Source organism: Chenopodium quinoa, unplaced genomic scaffold, assembly GCF_001683475.1.
Source record: "Chenopodium quinoa cultivar QQ74 unplaced genomic scaffold, ASM168347v1, whole genome shotgun sequence".
NCBI lineage: Eukaryota > Viridiplantae > Streptophyta > Magnoliopsida > Caryophyllales > Amaranthaceae > Chenopodium > Chenopodium quinoa.
The window spans coordinates 1-27,070 of NW_018745347.1; the positions used below are offsets into that span (position 1 = coordinate 1).

The 27,070-nt window shown below is 36.6% G+C and overlaps 2 protein-coding genes and 2 long non-coding RNA genes across 11 annotated transcripts in view; 2 read left to right on the forward strand and 2 right to left on the reverse strand.

The window, feature by feature from the left end:
• Positions 1–2,124: 2,124 nt before the first annotated feature.
• Positions 2,125–2,548, reverse strand: LOC110712803. The gene is made up of 3 exons (XR_002509698.1): positions 2,485–2,548; positions 2,300–2,370; positions 2,125–2,153 (listed from the first exon to the last, which is right to left on the reverse strand). It is a non-coding gene; the product is annotated as an uncharacterized LOC110712803 (long non-coding RNA).
• A 1,086-nt stretch (positions 2,549–3,634) lies between these two features.
• On the reverse strand, positions 3,635–7,073 carry LOC110712802 (F-box/LRR-repeat protein At4g14103-like). Its single transcript, XM_021891257.1, has 4 exons — positions 6,917–7,073; positions 5,297–6,391; positions 5,057–5,209; positions 3,635–4,949 (listed from the first exon to the last, which is right to left on the reverse strand). The coding sequence occupies exons 2-4, from the start codon at positions 6,326–6,328 to the stop codon at positions 4,638–4,640; spliced, it is 1,497 nt and encodes a 498-aa protein (XP_021746949.1). The 5' UTR covers positions 6,329–6,391; positions 6,917–7,073; the 3' UTR covers positions 3,635–4,637.
• A 4,386-nt stretch (positions 7,074–11,459) lies between these two features.
• Positions 11,460–13,842, forward strand: LOC110712806. Its single transcript, XR_002509706.1, has 5 exons — positions 11,460–11,622; positions 11,702–11,788; positions 11,907–12,123; positions 12,299–12,400; positions 13,262–13,842. It is a non-coding gene; the product is annotated as an uncharacterized LOC110712806 (long non-coding RNA).
• A 7-nt stretch (positions 13,843–13,849) lies between these two features.
• The window catches only part of LOC110712804 (dnaJ protein homolog ANJ1-like), a 30,487-nt gene continuing 17,266 nt past the window's right edge, over positions 13,850–27,070 (forward strand). For 6 of the 8 annotated variants that reach the window (XR_002509699.1, XR_002509704.1, XR_002509703.1 and 3 more), the window contains exons 1-5: positions 13,850–13,936; positions 14,059–14,186; positions 14,479–14,547; positions 14,650–14,749; positions 14,977–15,139. Coding sequence is in view for 2 of the 8 variants with exons in the window: in XM_021891258.1 (XP_021746950.1) it covers positions 15,070–15,139 (70 nt within the window). In the remaining 6 variants the exon portion in view is untranslated. The remainder of the gene's footprint in view (positions 13,937–14,058; positions 14,187–14,478; positions 14,548–14,649; positions 14,750–14,976; positions 15,140–27,070) is intronic. The other 2 variants (XR_002509700.1, XM_021891259.1) reach the window with 2 other exon arrangements.

Below are 27,070 nucleotides of genomic sequence, written 5' to 3' on the forward strand. Positions count from 1 at the left end.
ATATTTTCATGGAGTAAACTATCATCAAACAAAGATCCCCGAAATAACATGCACATCCTACATAAGACATGAATTGTCAACCATGTAGGATAAGGGTAGCACATATCAAAATCTCATGAGAGATACCCTAGTGGTTAGAACTAAAGCAGCTCATTAACAAATAAATCTAATCTTAAAATACTCATATAAAGGGCCAAAAACCCTAATTAGAAATCAGACCTACAAAATCAAAATTCTCACTCCTAAGAAGCAAGGTGGGTTTTTCCAGCATTATCGAGACCTAAGAACAAGATCTATGCTTCTTTCGGCCATAATCCCAGTGAAGCAAGAACACCATAAAACCAATAGCCCAAAAACACTGTTTTTCACGACTGAAATTAGGAAACCAACAAGCAAACGAATTGAAACGAAGAAACCTTGGGATTTCAGAAGTAGTTGAAGAAATCAAACAAGAATTCGAAAATTTAAAATACACTATGACTTCAATGACCTGGAAAGAAAGCAATACAATCACAACAATCAAACCAATTTCTCATTATAGAAAAGAGTAGTCATTATTCGCATGAATCTCAGCACCTACTCAGTATACTCAAATTATAAATAATGTAGACATAAATGAATAAAGCTTCAGTGCTTCACAAAGCTAATTTCTCATTTGTTCCTAAGTAGCACAGACCTTTTGCCACCATAATGACAAAACAATGCTAGCACACACCAGACAAATTTAGATGGATAAACTGACAATACAAAGGTAGATATAAACAACATTATAGCTTGCAAAAAATTTTGCCAAAAACAAGCAACATACTTATCATAACTAATCTAATAGAAATGTCAATTCCTCTAAAGCATATCTAGTAAGTAAATTTTGACAAGCATAAAAGAGTTAACAATGCCAATATTTATGAGCTTATCAGAATAAACACATGTTTCTTAAAGTTGAATAAAGAGAATCACATCAGAATTACTACACAAAGTGAAAGCATGATGATCAAATAAGGAAACCAGATAATGCAATGACAGATTACTCAAAATAAAAAGCATAGGAAGTACTGATTACATTATATAATCATGCAGTTATAATATTATAAGCAAATTAATAATAGATGATGAGGCACTTAAACTCAATCTCATTAAGACCAAAATTGAGCAGACCCTATTACATATAACCATTATGACAATAACACCCAGTTCAGTAATTACTAATTAGTACCTATGCAACAGCAATAATTCCAACACATATGATCTGCAGATGTGAGTCGAAATAAACATAATAATTAGGGGGAAAAGTCAAAGATAATGCATTTTTAGCTTCAATACAAACAGAGTATATTTCATGGATTCTATAATATTTATTATTAAAGCTCACAGATTAGATTGTGTTTAACAAGATTATAACTTGCAAAAATGGTATCAAGAAACAAGCAAATAACTCATTATAACAATCTAAATATGATAAAATTTTCCTTATAAGCTCAAAATTCGAGAATCAAGTTTCCTGCTTGGTGAACAAAAGTAACTAAAACATCATCTTATTCCCAAAATCTAATTAGTCGCAAGGAATCTAAATATATGAGTGGAGCAAAGTATATTCTATAACATTATCACCACAAGAAACAAGTGACTCTAATTAGTCTCATGCCTTTGCAATGTGTGCAGTAAAGTACACCCTGGCAGAATTGCAATAAAAAGTATTCCCCAATGTTGCTAATCATACACAGCAGAGAAAACACAAGTCATTATTGATGTCCAATATGAGAGGAAAAAAGTAGTGGAGATCGGAGAGTTTGGAAACTAAAGGAACTGCAGAATCGTGTATTATTATCACAAAGTTAGAAAATCTCACATTGAAGATTTTATTGTAGCAATCGGATCTACAGCTGGCAGAAAATCAATTCACACTGCAGCAGTCTTATACTCGCTCTTCTTATATATAACTACTGTGAAGGCAACCTTATATGGAAGTGGAAGAGAATAAAAGGTCTAAAATGGGACCAATAATCACTAAAAAAACGGCAAGCAAAGGATACAATCTTAAAAGAAAACAGCGAATTCCAGCAAGGCGGTGAGGAGGACATTCATTGAGCTCCATGTAGTGACGGAATTCAGGATCATCGGCACACAACTGCTATTATCTTGTCATCTTTCTCACCCTGACACACATAATATGATAAATAATTAAGCTTATTAAATTTTAGAAATTCAATTCCTGGCATTTCAATTCATGGTGGACCCAATAGTTGTAGGATGCTGCAGATTACTAAAGCAAGACAGGTGAAGGAGGGGAAAAGAGAATCACCTGATCAATCATAAGCATGAGTTTGATAGCCCGAGCTTGAAAGAAAGAACCTGGAATTGAAGTATATGCTCCTGAAAATTACAAAAAAAATGACATGAAAAAGGTTATTTTCATCCATGAGTTATTTTATGAAGGCTATCTTACACACATAACATAGAATTAAATTAACAGAGCATATCTGCTACCTGCATCAGTACAAGCACATCCATAGGGGTACAGGATCACTGTCCTCGCAAAGGGTACAGGAGAATGAAACCAGAATAATGTGGGTAAACAACTGATGAGTAAAGAACCCGATCAACCTACAAGTAATGATCAGTATTATGTGGATTAAAATTCACACAGCTTGTACTTGCTCAATGCATAAAAAAGATTAAGGACATGCGCCATAACCATGGGAAATGAGAAAGCAAGAGAAAATGAGTGATAGCGAGCGAATTCAGAAAACAAGAACAGGAGGAAGTGATAAGAAAGACAAATGGGGAAAGAGCTAAGATGGCAAGCACGTAAAATGAATCATGCAAGGGCAGGGCCGTGTTAAAGGTGGTTGGATTGAATACAAATATCCAAAAATCAGCACATAAACCAAAATCTCATCCAAGAAATCACATCAACAATCGTAAATTAGCACCGACAATGCTCAAACAGTCACCAAAAATTAACACCCAAAACCCACATTTCTGATTTAAAAATAAAATAAAACCCTAATTCCCAAACTCAACACAAAAATCCAACCCAAAATTCACATTTAAAACCATAATATAGCACCAACAAAGCTCATATCATCAAAGAAAAGAAAAAAATAACACCCAATATCCCAATTTCAACAGATCGTCAAGATCCAACATAATGCATAAAAAAACACTAAATCAAGCTAAAAACATTAAAATTAAAAAAAATAAATTAAAGATGATCATACCTCAGAGAAGAAGAGATCAAATTCTCTACCTGTTTCTCTAATCTCTGACTGAAAATCACGCAGAATTGAGAACAAACGGGAAAGCAAGTCGAATGACACATAACCCTAAAGAGAATGAGTGATTGCAAAAAGTGAAAGAAAATGAGTGATAGCGAGCAAAAGCAGGAAAAGAAGGACAGAAGAAAGTCATGGGAAAGTCGAAGTGGAAAATTCGCAAAATAGATCAACGATCAAGGGCATAAGAGGAATTTCGTGGAATTACTGTTCACAAGCAATGCCTATGATCTCAAAAGTCGGATTTCAAGGTCGATTTATAAAGCTGAGACGATGGTTCCTACGTTTAGAGTGCCTATAAATACGCCCCTAAATCCGACTTTTTGACCAATTTTGGCTCATTTTGTGACTTGTGTGCTTGTGAGAGAAAGTGTCTCTCTTTCAATTCTCTCTCAAAACACATTCAAAACACTATCAAAATCAATCAAATACATTCAAATTCAATAGATCTAAGCATTCAAAGAATCAAAGGCATTTGTTCAAGGAATTGTTCGACCACGCGCGTTGGAATAATCTGTGGCCACAAACTTCATAGCGATTTCTTGTCCCTTTCTCTTTATTTATATCAAGTTTATAATTACTCCTTATCACCATTAATCATGTAATATGGAATAATCAACTATTTGACATCAATTAACTTGTAAATAACCTGTTTCTTTTCATTTCTTATTTCAATATTATCAATACTAACTTTCTTCATTGTCTTTGTATCATCAAAATATAGACAACAGAGATAACCTAAACAATTTGAACATATTATTGAACTAACTTGATTCTCTCTAAACAAAAAATTGATTAGAAGGTATAACAATGAGTGATAAGTAACAAGCAACTAAACACAAATTAAAGAAGAAGAGTACCTCTGAAATGAAAAATAAAGAGACTATATTGGATACATTACATTACATATTTGAACCAAATGCAGTCACCATTGCTATTGCATATGCTTCTCCAAGGTGTCCCCTTTCTTGCTCTTCATCTAACAACCTCGATTTCCTACCGAGTATATAACTTGATCAACCTAATAAACATACATAGATTGAAGACAAAAATGTTTTGGGAATTTGGACAAGCTTATTGTTAAAAAAAAAAAAAAAAAAAAAAAAGCAAAGGAGGAAATGTCTCATCAACAATAGAATACGCAGGGGTCCTCTCGTCATCTGACTTGAAACTACACACACAAGAAAACTAAGGGAAGAGAAACACACTTATTAATCCGATCCAAAATAAAAACTTTAGAAATAAAACCAGAAATTAACAGAAACTGAAGATAAAGAAGTTTTATGGAAGGACATAATTAAGATAAATAACAAGTTGACGATATAATTAAGAAGTTTAATGTTGGAGAGCATGATGATGATCAGATCACAATACTTGAATTGAGCAGGTGAGTGAGGCCCTTGGTAAATTCTGTAATGTCCTTTGGAGTTCCACCTTATCTACAATTGGAAAATGTGGATAAAGGCCCTCGAATTGAGATATGAGCAATTCCTCCAAAACTAATGCATGTTTCAGCAGAAACTGGATCAAACCAATTTCTCGTTCATTCCCATAGAAATTCTTAATCACGATTCTTCTGAGATGAAACTTGCAGCACGGAGGAACGATTGCTAGACCTCTCTTGCAAAACTGTTGTTCCAAATGCACCCTCTGCTCTGCAGCACGTTCTATAAGTAACTGCAAAGTACGTGACAGTAATGATAATATTGTTACACCATTGCCTAAGTACATCAGATCACATAAGAGTAGGAATTAATAGATCAGAGTAAAAAGCACAGAATCACCTCTGGAAAAACAAGCGTTTCTAAGACGGGGGAACAGATAAGAAATGCTTCCAGCACCCTTTCCCAACAGTTGTATCCTCTATTACCCAGCTCTAAATATTTCAGATTGCGAAACATGGGCAGTTGATCCTTCAACCCATCAACGTTGAAAGGCTGCAGCCAAATATTTTATATTAACAAGCTAATTAAGCAGTCAATTAGTTTATTTACCAATAGAATAAGAAATTGACACCAACCAACCTTTAAGCACGACCCGAGCAATTTCAAATTGTCAACATTGGTCAAGCACCTCATGATGCCTAGTATTTGTTGACGGCAATCCTGATATGAATGTGCACTCCTTATCAAGTCACAAATATTAATGCTTGCTTGAATCAAACGATCCATGTTTGTAATAGATTGCTGTACTGCTAAATTAGAATTGTAATGAAGATACTCCAAATTAGGAGTATCAAGACACAAAAAGTCAGTGTTATCACACTCAACAGTATATATTTTTAACAAAAAAATCCGAAGAGAAGGTGAAGAGATAATAATAGATTGGACATGGTCCAGCAATGCTTCCACCATGAGGTCTTCAAGTAAGGGGCAAGAAGAAACCAGGCTTGACACAAAGCTACCATCCCCATATATATGAGACACGCGGAGGTGGAGCAGTTTCAATAGTGGAAGATGAAAAGTGGTGGAAACTCGATCAACAGGGAGATTGACATCAAGCTTCAACACCTCCAATGTTTGACAAGTGAATATCTCTGGGGGCAACGGATGACCGTCATCTGGTTCTCTCACGTGAATGCAAAGGTCGAGCTCCTTAAGGCCACAACAGGTTAAGGGGAGAGAGATCCACGAACAAATGAGCACGGGTTTTACATCAGGTAAACAATGCTTCGTACACCTATAAATATATCTGCGGAGCATGTCTGAACCCACTCCAAGACTAAACCTGGTGAGATATTGAGATCGGTGTGCTTGGAGAACATTATTGACAAAGGTCACAAAAGAGGGAAACTTGTGGATTTTATTGGGAAAATGCACACAGTGAGATATAGGTGAATCGTCTATGTCGAGGGTGGTGATCAAACACAAGACGCGCATCAGTTTCTTAGACAAGACACAAGTAGCAGCAACATCCTTAGTCGGAAGCAAAGACATTATCCGAATCAACACTTCATCAGGTATATTGCTCAACCTATCAACTACTCGTAGTAGCCTTTTACTATCAGTATTGTCATGTAAGATACTAGTAGTACACGGATTTAACGGCATATCCATATCCGAATCCGAATTTATACTAGGGTTTAGGGCAGTGAATTCCAGAAATATTGAACTCAATCCCTGAAAACAACAAAAGATAGTATCTTTTATCAAGCTTTATTCTAATTATTAATTAATAAATAACACAAATATAACAACCAGACCATCAATTTTTGGGCACAACACGAATTTGAATTGAAATTGATCATGGAAATTGAATTCATATAACAGCCAAGCCAAGCCAGCAACATGAATGAAATCGATTATTAATCTTTTCTCTTTTTTTGAAAGCAAAATCGATTATTAATCTAATATCGCCAACATCCTACGATTGATTGATTCATAATAATTCTAATGATTAATTAATGCATTATACGATTAATATATACATATGTATATAACAACATGACCATGAATTTGAATATGAATTTCAAGCAGGCCCGTCCCTGAGGCAGGGCAGGAGGGAAAGAGCTCTGAATTCATAGTTTTATTCATTAGCAACCAAATTTTATTCATAATTATAGGCCATAGGGATATTTGATTCAATTATCGATCTCATAATTTTAGAGATATTTGATATGATGATAACAAATACAAACAACTTACCTCAGAAGCTGCTTCAATGGGGGATACAAGAACTAGTTTCAACGGAGAACGCCAACTTCGCTTCAATGGAGAACGTTGAGTGCGCTTCAATGGATATCTCACTAATCTGAGAGAGAGCAATACTACGGAACCCTTATGACTACGGGTGTCAATTCAGATCGGGTCTGATATGGTCGGGTCGAGTTGAGTAAATTTTTAAACTTAAATCATACTCCCTCCGTTTTTAAATACTTACTCCACTTTCCTTTTTCGGCCGCTTTTAAATATTTGTTCTATTTTCTCATTTAGTAAGCTTTTACAATATTTAATTTATTTCTCTCACCTAGTCACCCAACAAATATTATATTTTATTAATATCACATTCTCTCTCCTCCACTACTTTTGCTTTTACAATTTTTTATTCTTCTACCAACCCCACTACCTCCATATTTTATTACTTTCTCCAATTTCTCCTAAAACTCCGCGCATGGAGAAATGGAAAGTATTTAAAAACGGAGGGAGTACTAAATTGCTATGTCCACGCGAGTCCAAATTTGAATCGGATATTTTTCGGATCGATTGAGTCGGGTGTGCTTTTTGACACCTCTAGTTATGACCTGTCAGGGCTCTCACAGTTATAAAAGGGATAGATACGTCTAATAATAATAAATAAATAGGTTGAGTCTTTATATGATTGTCCAATTATGGGATAGCGGCCATAGCGCATACCTTTTAAGGGTTTAAAGTAAACATGTTTTAAAAAGTACGAAATATGGAGTATTAGTTTAAATTTACACTTTCTTTTCCCAAATACTAGGGTAGCTAACGCGCGCAATGCGCGTGTCATAACTAGTCATATCTGGTATCTCTTTCGGTTTAACCTTACATCACAAATTTAATGATTGACAATATAATCCATAATCCATAACCCTTAAAAGCCAAATTCAAGGTTTAAGGTTGCATTTTTTTTACTTTTGCTTATGAACAGTAAAGTACTGGTTATGCCCTTAATTCATGCCTATTTTTTTTTTGCTCAAAATCCTTATGAATAGTGATTTGGCATTGTAGACACCTAAAAATGTCTCCCCAAAACCAAACCCGATGATGAACACCTTTCACCGCCATTATTGGTCGGGTTGAGTATTTATTCTTGGAGTGCTTAAACCCATATTTCCATTTCATAAACCAACCCAACTTCTTGCCTATTTCCCCAAACCATAACTTATTTTCCACTTTTCGTGCCTTTAAATCCAAAATAATTTTTTTCGTGTCCTTTTAAATCATTCATTTCGTGTCCTTTTTATAAAAACATTTAGTTCAGTTTATTTTGGTCTATAATGTGGGTCAAATGATTGAATAGTTGGATGGGTCCTTAAAAGAGCTTTCCAACGATATATTATAAGCCCAAATCCGAGTTATAACGAATAAGTTACGGCCAAAATATTAAGCCGAGCTCAAAGCGAACCTAAGCCCACCTTACCTACGACCCAATGATCATGTGGAGGGTCCAAATGATTTAATCAATTCCTAAAACAATTAGGATTAATTATAAGCTTCTATAAGTTTCTAAAAGATCTTAATTATCCGTTTTGAAAAGATAAGATTAAAGAGTTTGAAATTGAATAAAACTTTTCTTTTTGAAAATCCTATTTCTATCCGAATTGAAAGACGTTCAAAGATATACAGATATTATTTTTGTGCCTCATAGTTTATCCAAATTTTATATGGTTGGATATCCCTTGAAATTATCTTTCCAATAATATATTATAATATCAATTCCGAGCTATAACGGAAAAGATATGAATAAGATATTAAACTCTATCCAAAAATGACACCGTCTCACTATTTTGGCTATATCTTTTGTTCTACAAAATATTTTATTCTGATTCTAATTGGGTTAGAAAATAGACTTCAAGAGCTTTCCAACGATATCTTATTCTTCTTATTCCGATTTCTGGATCAAAAGATATGATAAAAACAAAAACCGCAAAAACTGTTGTCTATCGCAAAAGTTTTAATCCGATTCGAACTCGATCTTTTCTTGATTCTTCGACTCTTTTTTTTTCCCTATAAATAGAGGTCATATCACCCATTTTCCAATGATCAACAATCTTGATCACAAGTTTATTCTCTTCTCCCTCTTTAGCCTAAACACTAGCCTCCGTATTCTTTCATAACACTTCCCTTAAGCACTTCAAGGAGTCCATACTTGACCCGAGGTTCCGTCCTTAAACCAAAGCGTGAAAAGGTAGAATTAACTGAGGGTTTGAACCAAATAAACTCTACTTTTAATTTAATTTAATTTCTATTTGATTTATATTTTTATTGAAGTTACTAACAGTTTATTCATGATATAGCAATTCAAGGAAACGCGGAATGTGAGTAATTAATCACTTAATTACTCTTATTTTTATTCTTATTGCTAGTATCATGATTAGGGTTATCATTATTATTTTATTTGACTAACAATTTATAGTTAAATTACTTCCAATATTAATGTTTATTCTATTATATTTTTTTTATGATCACCGTATTGCATGTTAAAGGGAATATGTAATTGAAAATCACGCCTAATAAGATAATTTGGACAATCGATTTAGGATCCTTTTTAATCTTGTTATTTAATCAAGTGATCACAATATTTTAGAATTATATGTTGCATTAATATTAAACCAATTTAGCCTAATAATAGTTTGAAGCAAACTGAATATTTTGTTTGTATCCCTTTGAGATCGCAGGAATCACTTTTCACTATAAGAATCGAGTAGAGGCCAATACGGGCGAATGTGACTCCATGACTCACTTCGTACCATCATCCCCGATCCTCCTTTCGTAGTTCCGAACCATATTGAGTTAGTAATCTCATAGATTATGAATGGGGTGTAACCTTCACGAGTCAATCGTTGTTGCCTTCGTTGTCCATTTATCGTGGTTGCCTTTTATGATCCGTAAACAGTTTACAAGTTCCTTAAAAACTTGTTGGCGGCTCCCTACTTTCCTTGTCCCTAATCGTGTCCCTTATCGTATATGTCAATTCCCACTTCCTATGAGTGCCAAGCATATTTACACATGCTTTAACGTAGGCGCACTTCAAACGACGCCTACAATTTGGCGACTCCACTGGGGAGGATTCTTGGTTATTTATCGATTTGAGTGATCGGTATTTAATTAAGATGAGTGGATGAGACTTGAAAGATTCTTGAATTGTATTCCTGCGATTTAATTGGCATTGTCACATATGCATATGATTTTTTTTTAGGTTACCTATTTTGCCACAATAGTACGTGTTCTACGTATGTGGCTAGCCCGGGGGATTTATGCTCTATCAACCCGAAAACGCTCATGGCAATAAGGGTTCATCCGAGTTTTTAAATCCACCCAAACCATGGAGTCGAGTTCGATTTCATCACGAACTCGTGGAGCCGCCCGTTGGCATACACCCTCAAAGGAGGATGCCTTGCTAACGCATCCAAACTCTTAACCATGGTACCCTTTGACACCCAAAGTTTGACCATAGTCGAACATAGAACTTGACTTTAGGTTGCGAACTTCATTGCATCATGCGTGACTATATGCTTATGTGTGAATTTTTTTTATTGACCTTTTTTTAATAATTTTTTTCTCTTATCAAACCCCCTTTTTTTATTATTAGAGTCGAGCCATAGATTTTTTTTTTAATTTTTGAGTCACCCGGTTTTTTATTCTCGTATACTGCATAAGAGTTAACTTGTTTTGTTCATACCCGGAGTTCTAGAACGAGTTACGTGTCGTGCCACCTATGGATCCGTAGCCCCGAGTTTTATCTTTGATTTAGAGTTGGTTTCTCCCAAATCGGAGTCACAGATCAAAAGTTATAATCGATATACTACAACCTCTTCAGTTTAGGTGACTTTTTAGCGTCAACTTTCTTTCTTTCTTTTTTTTATTTATTTATTTATTCTTGTCAAGCTAGTCTTAGTCAAGTCCTTTAATCCGTGTCAACTCATATAATATAGGATTATAGATTTTTATTTTTATTTATTTATTTTTTATACCCATGAGTCATAACTCTTCTAGAATTCTAGTCATCTTCCTAGTTTCTTGTGATCAATTTTTGTGCTAACATTAATATGTGTTCTTTGTCTTTGATTGTGGTTGATCTTATTTATGACTAACGATTGCCAAGGGACCATTTTCATCTAGTAAATAGCATAAACATTTAAATTGGACAAAAGTAAATAGTAGGTAATATGGGATTGCCTTAAATACATTGTAGTAATTCTGTTGTAAAATATGTGCTCTTATGTAAATTATGCCCTTGTGTTTTCAAACAGTGAGTTACATGGTTGGATGGATTGTCGGACAAGGATCCTTTGGAGTAGTGTTTCGGGTAAACTTGGCAATAACTAATTTAAAGCTTTCATCTTTTGTTTGCAAAAGCAAATAAGCAACATTATTTTAGACTTGAAGCCACCCTATATAACATTACTAATTTACTAATGTTGGGATGTCTAGGCAAGGTGCTTGGAATTGGGTGAAATTGTGGCTATAAAGAAAGTCCTTCAGGATGAGATACGGTGAGTTGCAAATAATGTGCCTTTTGGGTCATCCAAATGTTACCTCTTTGAAGCATTGTTTCTTTTCCACAACTGGGAAAGATGAGCTCTATTTTACTCTGGTGCTTGAGTTTGTCCCTGAAACTGTTCACCGTGTCATCAGACACTACAACAAGAATTCCATTGATATATGTAAAGCTGAGTTTAATCATTTTATGAACTTCAATCATTTTTTATAATGTTTAATCAATCTCAAATGCCATCTCTCTAGGTCGGATAAGCTTTCTGGAAGAATATCGAACTATTAAAGCTTGTGAAAAGATTTGCGACATTACTCACTCTTATCTTGGTCCTAATGGTATCCCTCTGTTTTTAAAACTGATTTATGATGGAGTTTTTGTTTATTTGCTGAAATTTGATATTTTTGCTGTTTTATTGACTGTTTTCCCAATTATTTTAATTTTGTATATGAACAGATTCACAGGGAAGATGGAGAACTTGAATTGAAACTGAAGTGATAAGTAAAGTGACATTTTCTGCTCTTTAGGACCTTTTAAACAGCAGCATCAAGCGAGTTTCACGCTTCTCCAAGACCTTTAGTTATGAAGGAAATCAAGAAGATAAGCTAATAGTCGGTAATCTGGATCTTCAAGTCATTGGACGCAAAGCTTGAGTTAATGGTGTCCTTGGCAGGTTCTGATTTTTTGAAAAAACTGTCTTCTAGGATTTTTTTAATTGCTTTTTAAATTAAATAGATACGGGGTAACTTCTCTTCCAATTAATTCATGTTTTTTTCGCGGATTATCGTATTTTTCACTGATTAAGCTCTTTCTCCTTCCCCTGCACACTGAACACTGATTAAAACCAGACTTTGAAGATTCTAAATTGCCATGGCACGAGCACGATATTGAAGATTCTAGAACTTGTTCTTCAAACTGAGAAATTCTTCAGTAAGCTCATCAAGAAAGAGGTATTTTCTGATCTACTGGTTCTTTTTAATTCGAATTCTATCAGCTTTAATTTTTATTGTTAGTAGTGTTGTTTTGCTTGAATTGATTAGAAAAATGTATGGGCTGATTTGGCTAATCATTTCTCTCACCTCGCTTTCTCTCTCTACAAATGGGTGTTTTTAGGTAAACTGGTGTTTTTCTTTTAAGGAACAGTTTTTATTGCTTAATTATTGTATTAATTGAGCAAGTTTTAGTTAGTCAAGTCGGGAAAGCTGGCTTATTTTAACAATTTATCAGACAATTATTTCATGAATTGTTAGGAGAATTATTGTGGGTTTTAATGTTTACATTTATGTAAGTTGATGATTTGTGGGTTTGACATTTAATCGAAATTTTGGTGATAAAACCAACAAAGCAGCGATGATGAAGTCGGGGTCTCAGTCTTTGAGCTATTGAGGTTTTTGTGTTTATTATGAGCTAACTAAAGTACTTATTATTATTGTGAATTACGATCATGTATAAATTAGATCCAACCACCAAAAGGTATCATAGCTTGTGTTATGCTATGCTTAGGATGAAATGAAATAATTGGTTACTTTTTCATGACTTGGACTCAATTAATTGATTACAAGGAAACAATAGTTTATGAATTTTTAAGAATTTGAATGCTTAAAAATCTTGGATGAACAGTTAGTTCAATGATAACTTGTGTCAGTTCATGATATATCCCTGTTTTGTTATATGTTATTGTATCAATTGTATCTTTGTTTGAATGTAGACGGCTAAGTTTTAGAGTTTTATGTGTTGGTCATTAGTTGCTTTCATTGAGGTTGATAGATATTCACTTTTTGTGTGTGGTTTCTGAATCCAAATTTGAGAAGATTACACTTCAAAGACCCAAATCATCATCTAATTTTAATCAAGTTGAAGATTCTGGAACGAGTTATTCAGTATGATTTTCTTTAACTTGATCTATTTTAATCAAATTTTGTTCTGCTTAAATATTGTTAATATAATCTTGTTATTGTTCTTTGATGATTTCTCTCAATTGAATTCTGCTTTTCCAATTTTCTTGGTTGGTTATACCTTCGAAATGACTTATTAATGGCTAATTTAAAGAAAGAAGTGAATGGGTGTTTGATTATTAGTTCATTCAACTTGCATAATGTAGAAATGTTGAATATTTGCTTGTTGTATGTTTTGATTTTCTGCTTAGTATCAGAATCTCGGTGATGTTCTTTGATTATCTTTTGTTAATACGATAATTTTCATGCTCTCCCTGTTCAATTGGTTATGATGATTTATCCATGGGGAGTTAAGAGAAAGAAGTAGGTGGGCAATATGTTTATTAAATTGGTGGTGAGAGGGCGAGTAGAGTGAGAATTTGACCAAGCAAAAGATGAGTTTAATCATTTTATAAATTTCTATTTTTTATACTGTTTAATCAATCTCAAATGCCATCTCTCTAGGCCGGATAAGCTTTTTGGAAGATTATTGAACTATTGAAGCTTGTGAAAAGCTTTGCGACATTACTCACTCTTATCTTGGTCCTAATGGTATCCCTCTGGTTTTTTTTTAACTGATTTATGATGGAGTTTTTGTTTATTTGCTGAAATTTGATATTTTTGCTGTTTTATTGACTGTTTTTTCCGATTATTTTAACTTTGTATATAAACAGATTAAGGGAAGATGGAGAACTTGAATTGAAACTTAAGTGACAAGTAAAGTGACATTTTCCGCTCTTTAAGACCTTTTAAACAGCAGCATCAAGTGAGTTTCACGCTCCTCCAAGGCCTTTAGTTTCCGGTATCTTTCTTATTTATGTTTAATCCATTACACATGTTTAGTTTGGTGAATTTGAATTTTGGGTTTTGTTTATTTGTGCAATTAGATTGAATCGTGTTTATGGATGTGTATTGTTGGATTTCTGTTTAGAGTAGCTTAAAAAATTGAAGTTAGTTGGGTAATTAGATCCAAATAATGTGAACTATTTCGAAAAGCAGAAATTATTCATCTCCCATATTTTCAATTGCTATTTTCCCCCAATTTTTAGAAATATTTGAAAACCCTAATTCTTCTATTTTCATTTGATTGACAGAATTTGTAGCGGTTGAGTTTATAAATTTGATCATCATATCGCAGAGTTTCAAGCTTCAACATTTTCTTGGTAATTCCTACATGTCTCTTACCGTTAATTTGATCAATTTATAGTAAGTTGTTCTTTGTTCCTTTGATTTTCAGTATTGTATGTTTGATTTTTATTTTCTAGGTTTTTTCCTGATTAAATATTAGGCTCCAGAAAAGGATACTAAGGATATGCCTTCATTAAAACAGACTAAATCTCGGGTCAGAAAGAAGAAGAATTAAAGGTCACTTTTTTAATTATTCATCTCCCATATTTTCAATTCAATAACATGTATTGGTAGGATTCTTTTGGAATGTTTTAGACATTGCAGGCTTAGGACTATGTTATTGAAAGCTGGGGTTTATGACCCGACTCGGCTATAGTGATGATCTTTATAGTAAGATTATGCCTGTGTTGAATTGGAAGTTTTTAGGGAAACTAAAGCTGGGGCATGGTTTTTGTATGATGTAGTTTAAAGAGCTAGCTCATGCATATGAGGTCCTTAGTGATCCTGAAAAACGGGAGATCTATGACCAATATGGTGAGGATGCACTTAAGGAAGGAATGGGTGGAGGTGGCAGCATGCACGATCCATTCGACATCTTCCGGTCCTTTTTTGGAGGAAGTCCATTTGGTAAGTAGCCTATAGCAATCAATTGAATAGTTTGGTTTTATGTCATGCCTCATGCTTGTTTCCTTTTTTTGAGGGGGTTGCTAATCCTATACAGTACAATGTAGCAATTATTGATCATGTAATTCATATAGTTTTCTATAACCCTCATAAAAGCCAAATTTGGGTGAGGAATTTTTGCTTTTAGGAATTTCCTTATGAATAGTGTTCGGTCTCTGTAGGGAATAATTTCAAGCCTTTAAATCCCACTAGCTCGAACCCCACTGTGATCATACACTAAAGTACGGTGGCGTCCAAAAGGGAAGAAGATAGAGCAAAAGAGTCGCCACACAAGTTTTTAAGGAACTTGTAAACCGTTCACGAGGTGAAGGTTACACCCCTTAACGATCCAAGAAATCGTCAACTCCATAAGGTCTTGAACCAAATAAGGGTTCGGGGATGATGGTGCAAATCCAACCTAAAATAGATTGAATCTGCCCTAATAATAGGCCTCTACTTTATTCTGCTTGTATTCATGTGCGCTTTCTGATTAACATGCAATCAATAGGATTAACCCTAAACCTGTTTAATCTATGTTGGTTGAATTTAATGCACAAACAAACTATTATTGGCGATCACTTGAATTATAATCATATTAACCCTAAACAAGATTTTTAATTATCTTATTAAGCATGATTACAAGTACCAATTCCCTTTAAAATGCATAAAAGGTGATCAAGCAATAAAGAATAAAAATCAAGCAACAATGATAATAAATAATCATGAACAATAATTATAATCATCATAAAATTATAACAATTATAATCATAATCATATTCATGTTAATATTAAAGCATAATAGGAATAGCAAGATCCTAGGCATGATACTAACAAGATTAATAACAAACCCTAGCATGTCACTAAGCAATAAAAATCATATCTTTAACCCTAACATGATACTAACATGAATTAATATTAGGAAGAACATAGGAAGCATCACAGGAATCATATTTAATATTAAAAATACCTTAGGCATGATACTAGGAATATCATAACAACAATGTAAACATGATTTCTACATCATAATATCAATAAATCAATTAAAGCACTTACTTTGATGCCTCGTACCTCTTTCTAATAACAAAATACACACGTTAGTAACTTCAAGGAAAATAATAAACAAACAATTAAATTAAATAATCGAAAGAGAGATTTGGGACCAAACCCTCAGAAATTAAAACCTTTCACGTCTAGGGCGAAGGCAACTTCGAATATGGCTAGGTGTTTCTAGATCTTGTGAATGCGGAATTTTGTATGAAAAAGTAAGAAAGAATTGAAGAAATTAAAGAACGCTAAAGAATTAATGTTTGTGGAGAATTGGTGAATGAAAGATGATGATCGTAGATGAATGATTGTAAATGGATGAAAGCTTGCGAATGAAGAGAATTGGTGAAATTTGGTTATCGAAAACGAAGTTTTTGATACGATATTTATAGAGAAAATCAGCCAAAAAAGATAATTTAACAAAACAGAGTCTGACGATCGCAAAACGAGGTTGGCGCCAACCCTGGCTAGCTGGCGCCAGGTACCATTGGCTAGCGCCAGGCGCCAATGGCTAGCGTCTGGCGCCAAGGCCTGGGTTTGGACGCCAAACTGAATTTCAACGCGTTTTCGAAAAACTGATAAATTTACCGTACTGGAAGATAAAATAATATAATTTCTTCGAAAATGCTATTTGATCTTGATTAAAACTCTGAAAAGTCAACAAAGTCAACTTATCAATGCTAATTGAATTAGGAATGAAAAGAACCTTCTAGAAGATTCTAGAAGACTAAAACCATTCCTAATGGCATTAGGAATGATAAATCATATTAGGCCCTCCTTAGATCATTGGACCGCATATAAAACTCAAATTGGGCCCAGTTTAGTAAATTGGCCATAAATTCCTCAATATTCATCGGAATTGGGCTTATAATACATCGTTGGAAAGGTCTTTGCAAGCCCTGTTTGGGGTAAAAATACCCTAAACACGTGGCCCAATGGCCTAGTGACACGTGGCATCCAGCCGTTGGTCAGCAGGGCTCCAATCCTCTGCTGACACGTGTCCTCTAAACCCTAAAAGGGGAACCATCTCTTCCCCACTATAAATAGTGGAAGGACCCTCATTAATGGGGGGGAACGTTTGTTGATCACATTGAATACTCCTCAAAAGAAACACACTTACCCCGAGCAATATTAATTGCGGAATTCTCCCATTACGCGAGAAGTAACTTCCACATTACGTGCATTCTACCTCCCGTATCTTTACTAATTTGATCGTCGGAGGCGGAGCTCCTACCCCCAGGAGTCTTCGTGATTTTGCAGGCACAGGCGTCGAAGGGCATTCTTGGAATCGTAACTCTCCCGCAGGACACATCAAAAAACCCCGAAACATTTGGCGCCGTCTGTGGGGAGAGTACTTCTAAGATGACTTCTGATACTGTGTCACCGAATTAGGGCAAACGGCCTTTGGTCGAGCCTGAGGTCCAGACGGACCATGAAAGTGGCGACGAAATTGAAACATATGTGGCCCCGGATGGGTCCTTCAGAACGAAGCACCCTCGTGCTAAAGATAGAAGAGAACGGGAAATCAGCCAAGCTGCTCCCAACAACCCAGCCGGGCAACCGGCTGGAATTGCCCAAACGGTGGAGGGCTCAGCCCCCGTTACAAGAAACGAACTCATGTCTTTCATGAATAGTTTCAAGGATGAGATCAAGAGCCTCATCCGGTCAGCTACTCCAAAGAAGGGTCAGCCGGCCAAGAAGCCTTCTGGAAAGAAGGCGGTCAAAGAACGAGTTCCTACCCCTCATCCCAAGCCAAAGGAGGGGGAGGGCTTAAGGTTTGATCCAAGCAGACTCCGTTTTCCTCAAGGGGAGCTGCGAAAGGCCATCCGGCACGTACAGCCGGATGGCTCCAAGAAAACATTCTCAGACGCCCGCACATTTCTCCAAGAGAAGCGAGGTCAGGCGTCTGCGTCGGCCTCAACGTCGACCTTCCCGGACAGTTTCCATGACGTCTCACACAGGCGTACGGGAACGAACCTTAGGAGCCAGACGGGCGAAGCTTCTGCCCGGTCTGGACCCAAAGTGATCCAACCTGGCCTATTCGGCGCACCGAATGGGTTGGGTGGATCCCCTTTCATGTCACCGGGTCTTTTCGGTGGGCAAGCGCAGCAGCCGTTCCAACCCACGGACTGGCAGCTGCGCCTGCTAAATTTGGGGGAACAGCCAACGGCGTTCTCACCAGAGATAACCCAGGCGGCACAGCCGCCTAAGATCAAGAATGTTTTGGTGGGGGTCTATGATGGCACCACCAACCCAGAAGACCATCTAATGGCCTACTCTAACCTCATGTACCTCCAGGGGTTAGATGATGCCGTCTGGTGTCGATGCTTCCCGGCTACCCTCAAGGGCATAGCCCAGTGGTGGTTTGGTAACCTACCAGCCGGTTGCATCAACAGCTTTCGAACTTTGGCGTACTTGTTTACGTCAAATTTCTCAATGAATATTCCTGCCAAAAAGACTAGCCTCGACCTAGGGGCAATACAGCAGGGCGACCGGGAGGGCCTCCGGTCGTACGTCAGACGGTTCAATCTGATGAGAATTCAGATTCCAGGACTATCAGACGAAGTGGCCTATACAGACTTCTTTCGAGGTCTGAAGGATGGGTCGACCTTTAAGTTTGACCTCGTCCGGAAGAGGGTTGCCACCCTCCAAGAGGCGTTAATTGAAGCTGAAGCCTATATACAAGCGACGGAGCTTTGTGCTGTCAAGCAGCCGTCAGATTATAAAAAGTCTGACAAAAAAGAGAGCCGGCAACAGCATCAGCCGGCAAGAAAGGAAGAAAAGAGAAAAGGGGTCTGGGCAGCTGACCGATCAGGACAGCCGGCCCAGAAGATCAGGCGGAAGTCAGAACCATATGTCCCCAAATACGAGTTCACAAAAGATTGCTCCACCATCCTCCTGGAAATCAAAGACCGGATGTCTCTCGACAAACCGGCTGAAATGAAAAGCCCCGTGAATAAACGGGACAAGAGCAAGTATTGCCAATACCACGAGGATGTTGGCCACGACACCAATGGCTGCTATAGCCTCAGGCGGCTATTGGACCGTCTGGCAGATGAGGGGGCCCTAAAATCCTATCTACCCAAGGCTAAGGGTAATACCCAGGCCAAGAAAGGGCAGGCGGCAAAAACCGGCCCAGTAAACTCCGAGACGGATGAAGAGACAATCTTCACCATAGCAGGCGGTTTTGCCGGAGGGGGTCCCACCATCCGGGGTGTTGAGTCCCTTAGGTTTTGATTGATAGTTTTGAATGATGACAAACAACTAAGGGAAACAGGTCTTTGAAAGTGTTCAATACAGTTGGGGGAACCAACTAAAATAGAACACTGTTTTCCTAGATAAGTTATTGATTATATGAGTTATCTATTGAACTAACTTATCTATATACAGGAAACAGTTAGATGATAAATGTGCTATGTACTGGTGGGGAACCAGTATGAACCGTTTCCTTGACTGCTATGCGGAAAAGCAGTCACATACTCTTTATTGTGCATTAACCATGTTACATGTGCAGTAGTTGAGTTGATTCCAAGACTTGGAGCATAGAAGCCTTTCGAAGATATTTCGAAGAAAGATTGTTTGCTCATAATAGAAGTATTCAAGGAAGATTCAAGTCTTGAAGATTACATGAAGAAAAGACGATTTATGCTTTAAAATGTTATCTAGGTTTTCATGTAATATGCTCCGTAGTATACTTGCATGTTTGGGTTATATAAGTGCTTAAAAGTATATTGAAGTATGATATGAAATCTGGTACAAAGTTGGAACAGGTTTCATAACATGTTTCAATTCAGGGAACCAGGTTGGGGAACCAGGTTCACTGTACGAAATATTCGAGCTGCCGTTTTGGAAAAAGATTTTACAAAAAGATTTTTTCGAAAAGATTATTTTGAAAATATTTTGTGCAGCTGGAAATAAGATGAAATATTCTTGGTTACCTAAAAACTAGGAGTATTTATCTTAATTGATTCTATCTTTGTGATTAAATCAAATAAGATAAATACTTTCCTAAAATTACAATATATCTTATTCTCTAAGATTGTGTGATTTAAGGAAACTAGGTTTTAGGAATCTAAGCTTATATAAACTCATCTTATTTCACATATTTCGTGTGCCTCTCCAGAAATTAAAAAGAGCAATTATTTGAGAGCATATACTTAAGCACTAATCCCATTCATCAAGTCATATACAAGAGCATTCTAGTACAAAAACATTTTCTCTTAATTAGCTTCGTAGAAGTGAGATCAAAGGAGAGTTCTTGATTCTTGTATTGAGTCTTTAACAAAGGGGTTAAAGGCTGGGTGAGTGTTTGTGAGTTCAAACACATTGGGCTTACGAGTGTAAGTCGAGAGCACACTCGGAGTAGAGTGTGGGGTAGACTGGTTCCCGGAGTAGGGAAACAGTAGAGTGTTCTTTGTCTTTGTTTTTCGGAGTAGATTAATAAAGGACTTAGGATAGGAGGACGTAGGCCTGAGTTGGCTGAACCTCGTTAAATTTGTTGTGTTCTTTATTGCTTTGTTTTATTCCGCTGCATAAGGGAACCAGCACAACTGGTTCCTTACACATAATCCGAAAAGAAGCAAAAATCGCTAACGATTACTTAACACTCAATTCACCCCCCCCCCCTCTTGAGTGCCCATTGAACCTTCAATTGGTATCAGAGCCTAAGCTTCTCGAAAGAGTAACATCTAGAGGAGTTAAGAATGAGTACTCAAGAATTAAGTGCAATCGGTTATGACAACAAGTCACCCAAGTTTAATGGAAATAATTATGCTTGGTGGAAGAACAGGATCCAGAATGTTATCATGGGTATTGATTATGAATGCTGGCTCGTAGTTAAAAATGGTCCTAATATCATTCTCAAGACAGATGTTGAGGGGAACCAGGTTCCCAAGAAAGATAGCGAATTGGTCACTGCTGATCACAAGTTGCTGGAGAAGAATGCTAAGGCAATGTCAATACTACAACAAGCAATAGGTGAGACCGAAACAAATCGTATATCTGGCTGCAGTAGTGCTAAGGAGATATGGGACACCCTTGAACTTGCGTGTGAGGGAACCAGTGAGGTAAAACGGTCTAAAATTGATTTAATCATGTCTAAATATGAATTGTTTGCCATGAATAAAAATGAAAAAATCAATGATTGCTTTCGTAGGTTTATGACTATTGTAAATGATCTTAGATCTCTTGGTAAAAATTTATCTGACGAGGATCTTGTGAGAAAATTATTGCGTAGTTTAACAGATGCATGGACAGCCAAGGTAACAGCAGTATACGAAGCAAAGGATCTGTCTACCTTGTCTCTGGAACAGCTGATTGGTTCCCTTATGACTCATGAGATGCTGATTGACTCTAAGTCTGAGAAGGAACCAGCAAGAGGCATGGCGCTTAAGGGAACAGTAGAAGATGATGAAGATGAAATTAGCATGATTGCAAAAAGATTTGAGAGATCTCTTCGAGATCAAAGAAAGAATTTCAAAGGTAAGCATTTTAAAAACTATAAAAAATCTAACTCTAATTCTTCTTCTACAGGATGTTTCAAGTGTGGAGAAAAAGGACATCTTATTCGAGATTGTCCTAAGTGGAATGACAAACAGTCTAAATCCGGAGATAAACAAGCATACAAGAATGCCATGATAGCTTCCATGTGGGGAGACTCTGACTCAGGGTCAGATGAAGAAGAAGGATCACCCAACTCAGATGTTTGCCTAACTGCCTTTACAAACATCAAGGAAAACAACACTGGTCCAGGAACCAGAGGGGGAACCAGTACATTCAACAAATGCTTTATGGCAAAGAAGGATGTACTACATGAACGCAAGGTAAGCTTAGAGCAAATTAGAGAAGATATGCATGAATATGATAGAGAAAATATGCTTGCTTGTATTGATTCCTTACTAGATGAATGCAATAAATTAAGTGAAACATACATAATTTGCAAAAGAGAATTAAAAGAAAAAAGTGGTGAATGTAATATTGCTATTGCTAGCTGTGATCATCTAGAAGGAGTCTGTTATGAACTAAAAAATCAAGTAGCAGAACTAGAGGTTGAATTGGACAAGCGTAAAGTGGAACTAGAAAAGGAAAGATCGTTTGAACCAATTGATGGTGAAGAGGATCTGACCTCCTGGTTCCCTAGAGACTTATCAACCACTAGTGATACTCTTGATTTTTCAGTAGCTATAAGTAAAGCAAATTCATGTACTAGAACTTCCTTGTTGAAGGCCTTTGAAACATTGGCTTACAACCTGGAAAATTCTCACAAGGAAATTGCTTCACTTAAAGCTGCACAGTTCACTGTTTCCCCTACAGGTACCAGTGTAGATGTCAGTAATATGATTGATAAGTATGAAAGTAATATTTGTGATTTGCATGCGGAAATCAATCAACTGAAAAAGGACAAGCAACCAGTGGTTGTTGACATGTCTATTGACCGTATGGTTTCAAAGCTTAATCTACAATTCGAAGCTTTAAAAAGTAACTTTGATTTTCTTAAAGAGAAAAACGAATTGTTGACTAAGACACTTGAAACCAGAGAAAAAGAACTTAATGATAGTCATAGACATGTGGACAAATTATTGAATGCTCAAAAATCCTTAAATTACCTGACTTCATCAAGAGGAAACAGAGGAAAAGTTGGTCTCGGTTATACTAGACAGAGAACCAGGACTAACTGGTCTCCCAGAGAAACCACCTGGATCAAAGAATATCAACGAGGCAAGTATGTCATGACTAAAGAGATGCATGTGTGTTTTCATTGTGGTAAAAATGGACATAAGATACATGAATGTCCAGCTAAGAAAATTAGTGCTAATAAGAACAGCAAGGGTGCAAAGTGTGTTTGGAGAAGAAAGGATCAACAAGTTGTTAATATTGTTGAAAAGGGACCCAAGTATGTTTGGGTTCCTAAATCTAATGTTTGATTTGCTCTTGCAGGCTAGAGTGAAGGGAGACACCTATTGGTATTTGGACAGTGGTTGCTCAAGACACATGTCCGGGGATAAAGATCAATTCCTTTCACTAGTGGCCTTTGATGGAGGAAGTGTCACCTTTGGGGATAACAGCAAGGGAACCATCACTGGTTTAGGTAAGGTTGGTAAGACACTTTCTAACGCAATAGATGATGTTTATTATGTTGAAGGCTTGCAACATAATCTCTTGAGTATTTCTCAATTATGTGACAAAGGTAATAGAGTTGAGTTTCAAGCCAACCTATGTCACATAGTTAACTCACAAACAGGAGAACTTGTATGTGAGGGAACCAGGAAGCATGATGTTTACATCACCTTCTTAGATAAAATCCCTCAAGACAAGTCCATCTGTTTGAGAGCTGTTTCTGACAATAATCAATGGATTTGGCATAAGAGGTTTGGACATGCTAGCCTAACACTTCTAAACAAATTTAAAATACGTGACTTAGTTGTAGGCCTTCCTAACATTAAGTATGAAGCTGATAAAGTTTTTTCTGAATGTGTAAGGGGGAAACAGGTCAAAATTTCTTTTAAGCCTAAAACTATTATGAGTACCAGCAGACCCTTCGAACTTGTACATATTGACTTGTGTGGTCCCATGAGAGTACAAAGTTGAAGAGGTCATAGATATGTCTGTGTTATGGTTGATGATTATTCTAGGTACACTTGGGTAATGATGTTACACACAAAGGATGAAACGTTTGAAGAATGGGTAACATTGGTGAAACAAGTGGAGAACCAGCTCACCCACAAGCTGGTCTCGGTAAGATCAGACCATGGTACTGAATTTGATAATGCTAACTTTATTGATTATTGTAGGGAACATGGAGTTAATCACAACTTCTCAGCCCCTAGAACACCTCAACAAAATGGTGTTGTAGAAAGGAAGAATAGAACTCTTGAGGAGATGGCGAGGACGATGCTCATTGAGAGTGGTCTCCCAAAGAGTTTTTGGGGAGAAGCTGTTGACACTGCTTGCTATATATTGAATAGAGGTCTCATTAGACCAAAGTTAAATAAGACTCCCTATGAACTTCTTAAAGGTCGAAAGCCCAACATCACATACTTTCGTGTCTTTGGATGTAAATGTTATGTGCATAATAATGGGAAGAATCAACTTGATAAGTTTGATCCTAGAAGTGATGAGGGAATCTTTCTTGGATACTCTTCTCACAGCAAAGCATATAGAGTCTTCAATAAAAGGACTCTTTGTGTTGAGGAGAGTGTCCATGTCATTTTTGATGAATTTAACATGTCTTCTGAGATTGCGCAGGTACAACCTGATGAAGTGATTGGATTGATGGATTTCACGGGGAACCAGTATACTGGTCCCACGGATGAAGTGCAAGCAGATCTAGGCCTACCAAATACTCCACCAGATGATAATGATGAAGTGCCTAGAGAAGAAAATGAAGATAATGAGGACTCTGAAGGGGAACCAAGTCCTGATGGTTCCTCAAATAATAGACAGGTAATGAGTTCAGGGGGAACAGAAGAAGGTACCACCCCTGAACCTGAGGTAAGTAATGATAGAGGAAACAGCATGAATGTGAATCCTCCTGGCTCCTCAGAAGAAGGAGAGATCCATGAACATGCTGGTTCCCAACTTAATGAGAAAGCACAAAACAGCCTTAATTTTAAAAGTTATAGATATCAATCTTCTCATCCCACTGATCAAATAATTAGTGATATAAATAAGGGGATTCAAACGAGAACAAATGTTTTTTCAAAACTTTTGTGCATTCTATTCTTTCCTGTCTAATGTAGAGCCTACTGACTATAAAATGGCATTGACTGATCCTGATTGGGTACTAGCTATGCAAGATGAGTTAAATCAGTTTCAGAGGAACCAGGTTTGGCACCTGGTTCCCCGTCCCAAGGAAAGATCAGTCATTGGCACTAGATGGGTCTTTAGAAACAAGTTAGATGACCTTGGTACTATAGTCAGAAACAAAGCAAGGCTAGTGGTGCAAGGGTACAATCAACAAGAAGGAATTGACTATGATGAGACGTTTGCACCAGTAGCTAGGCTAGAGGCTATTAGGATTTTAATTGCCTATGCTGCTCACATGAATTTTAAGCTGTTTCAGATGGATGTAAAGACTGCCTTCCTCAATGGATATTTAAAGGAAGAAGTATATGTGGAGCAGCCACCTGGTTTTGAAGATGCACTGTTCCCCCAACATGTGTACAAGTTGGACAAAGCATTATATGGGTTGAAACAAGCTCCGAGGGCTTGGTATGAAAGATTGTCCAATTTCTTGATGGCAAATGATTACAAGAGGGGAACAGTAGACAAGACCTTGTTCATAAGAACCAGGGGGAAACACTTGATTGTAGTACAAATTTATGTTGATGATATTTTATTTGGTGCTACTAATCAGGTTTTATGTGATGAATTTGCTAATCTTATGCAGAGTGAATTTGAAATGAGCATGATGGGAGAACTAGGATTCTTCCTAGGGCTGCAGATTAAGCAAATGGATGATGGAATAATGATCCATCAACAAAAGTACTTAAAAGAGTTGCTGAAAAAATTCGGCATGGAGAACAGCAAAGCTTATGATACACCTGTTCCCCCATCTACAAAATTAGATGCTGATCTTAAGGGAAAAGATGTTGAAGCTTCTCTTTATAGAGGAATGATAGGTTCTCTACTTTACCTAACAGCTAGTAGACCTGACATTGTGTTTTCTGTTGGTTTGTGTGCTAGGTTTCAAAGCAATCCAAAGGAATCTCACTTGAAGGCTGTTAGAAGGATACTTAGGTATCTTGTAGGAACAGCAAATCTGGGATTGTGGTACCCCAAAGGCAGTACCATTGATCTTATTGGATACACAGATGCAGATTATGCTAGTTTCTTAGTTGATAGAAAGAGCACATCAGTGCAATCAATATTTCAAAGAATCCTGTGCAACACTCCAAGACAAAACACATTGAAATAAGACACCATTTTTTAAGAGACAATGTGGAAAAAGGATTGGTGGAGATGTTGTTTTGTAAAAGTGAAGATCAAATTGCTGATATCTTCACAAAGCCTTTGTGTAGAGAGTCTTTTTGTAGGTTAAGAGTCCTTTTAGGTCTAGTTAGATTTTAGGTATTGGCTTCAAATTACTTCCTTCAATGATTGGTTAGAATGGTATTCTCTTGTATAGTGTGTGTACATACTTATGTTGATATCTTTCAAGTGTTGTGTAGATGGTTCAAAATCTCAAAAGGATTGAGAATCATTGTTGTAAGAAACAGGTGAAATCAGGCTGAATTGCCAGAAACAGCGTGACATGGTTCTATACAGGTACCAGCAAAGGGAAACAGCAGACCAGCTCTGATATGTCATCCGATAATATCTTTTATTTTCGGAAGATTACTATAAGATATTTCCTTTTGGAAGGAATTTATCTTATTTCAGTTATTTAATCCCATATAAAAGGCAAACATATCATATGCCTTATTTATAGTTGGTTGAGATAATTATGGTAAAAGATAATTACCAAATTTTTGATTTCAATTTTAAAAAAAAAAATAAAAAAATATCCTTTACAATTGCTTTTTATTGGCTCAACTAACTCTTTTCTTTCCTTCTTCTCTCTTTGTGCTTCATTGTTAAAAATATACACTAACCCTTTGTGCAGATCATCAATCATCATCACTCGAAATTCTCTTTCTCTCTCTCGTATGCTTTAAATTCATCATTGTTCATTCGGTTACTGTTCACTCAAGGAACCAGCTCAGTCTCAGGGGGAACATCAGAAGGAAGCTCAAATGTCCTTAAGCCCGAAGTTGGAGGAAATTCGGAAAAGTCAGAGTGAAGAGGATGAAATAGAGATTGTTGGTTACAATGAGGAGACACTCATTGTTAAGACCATGGTACGAAGTAGAG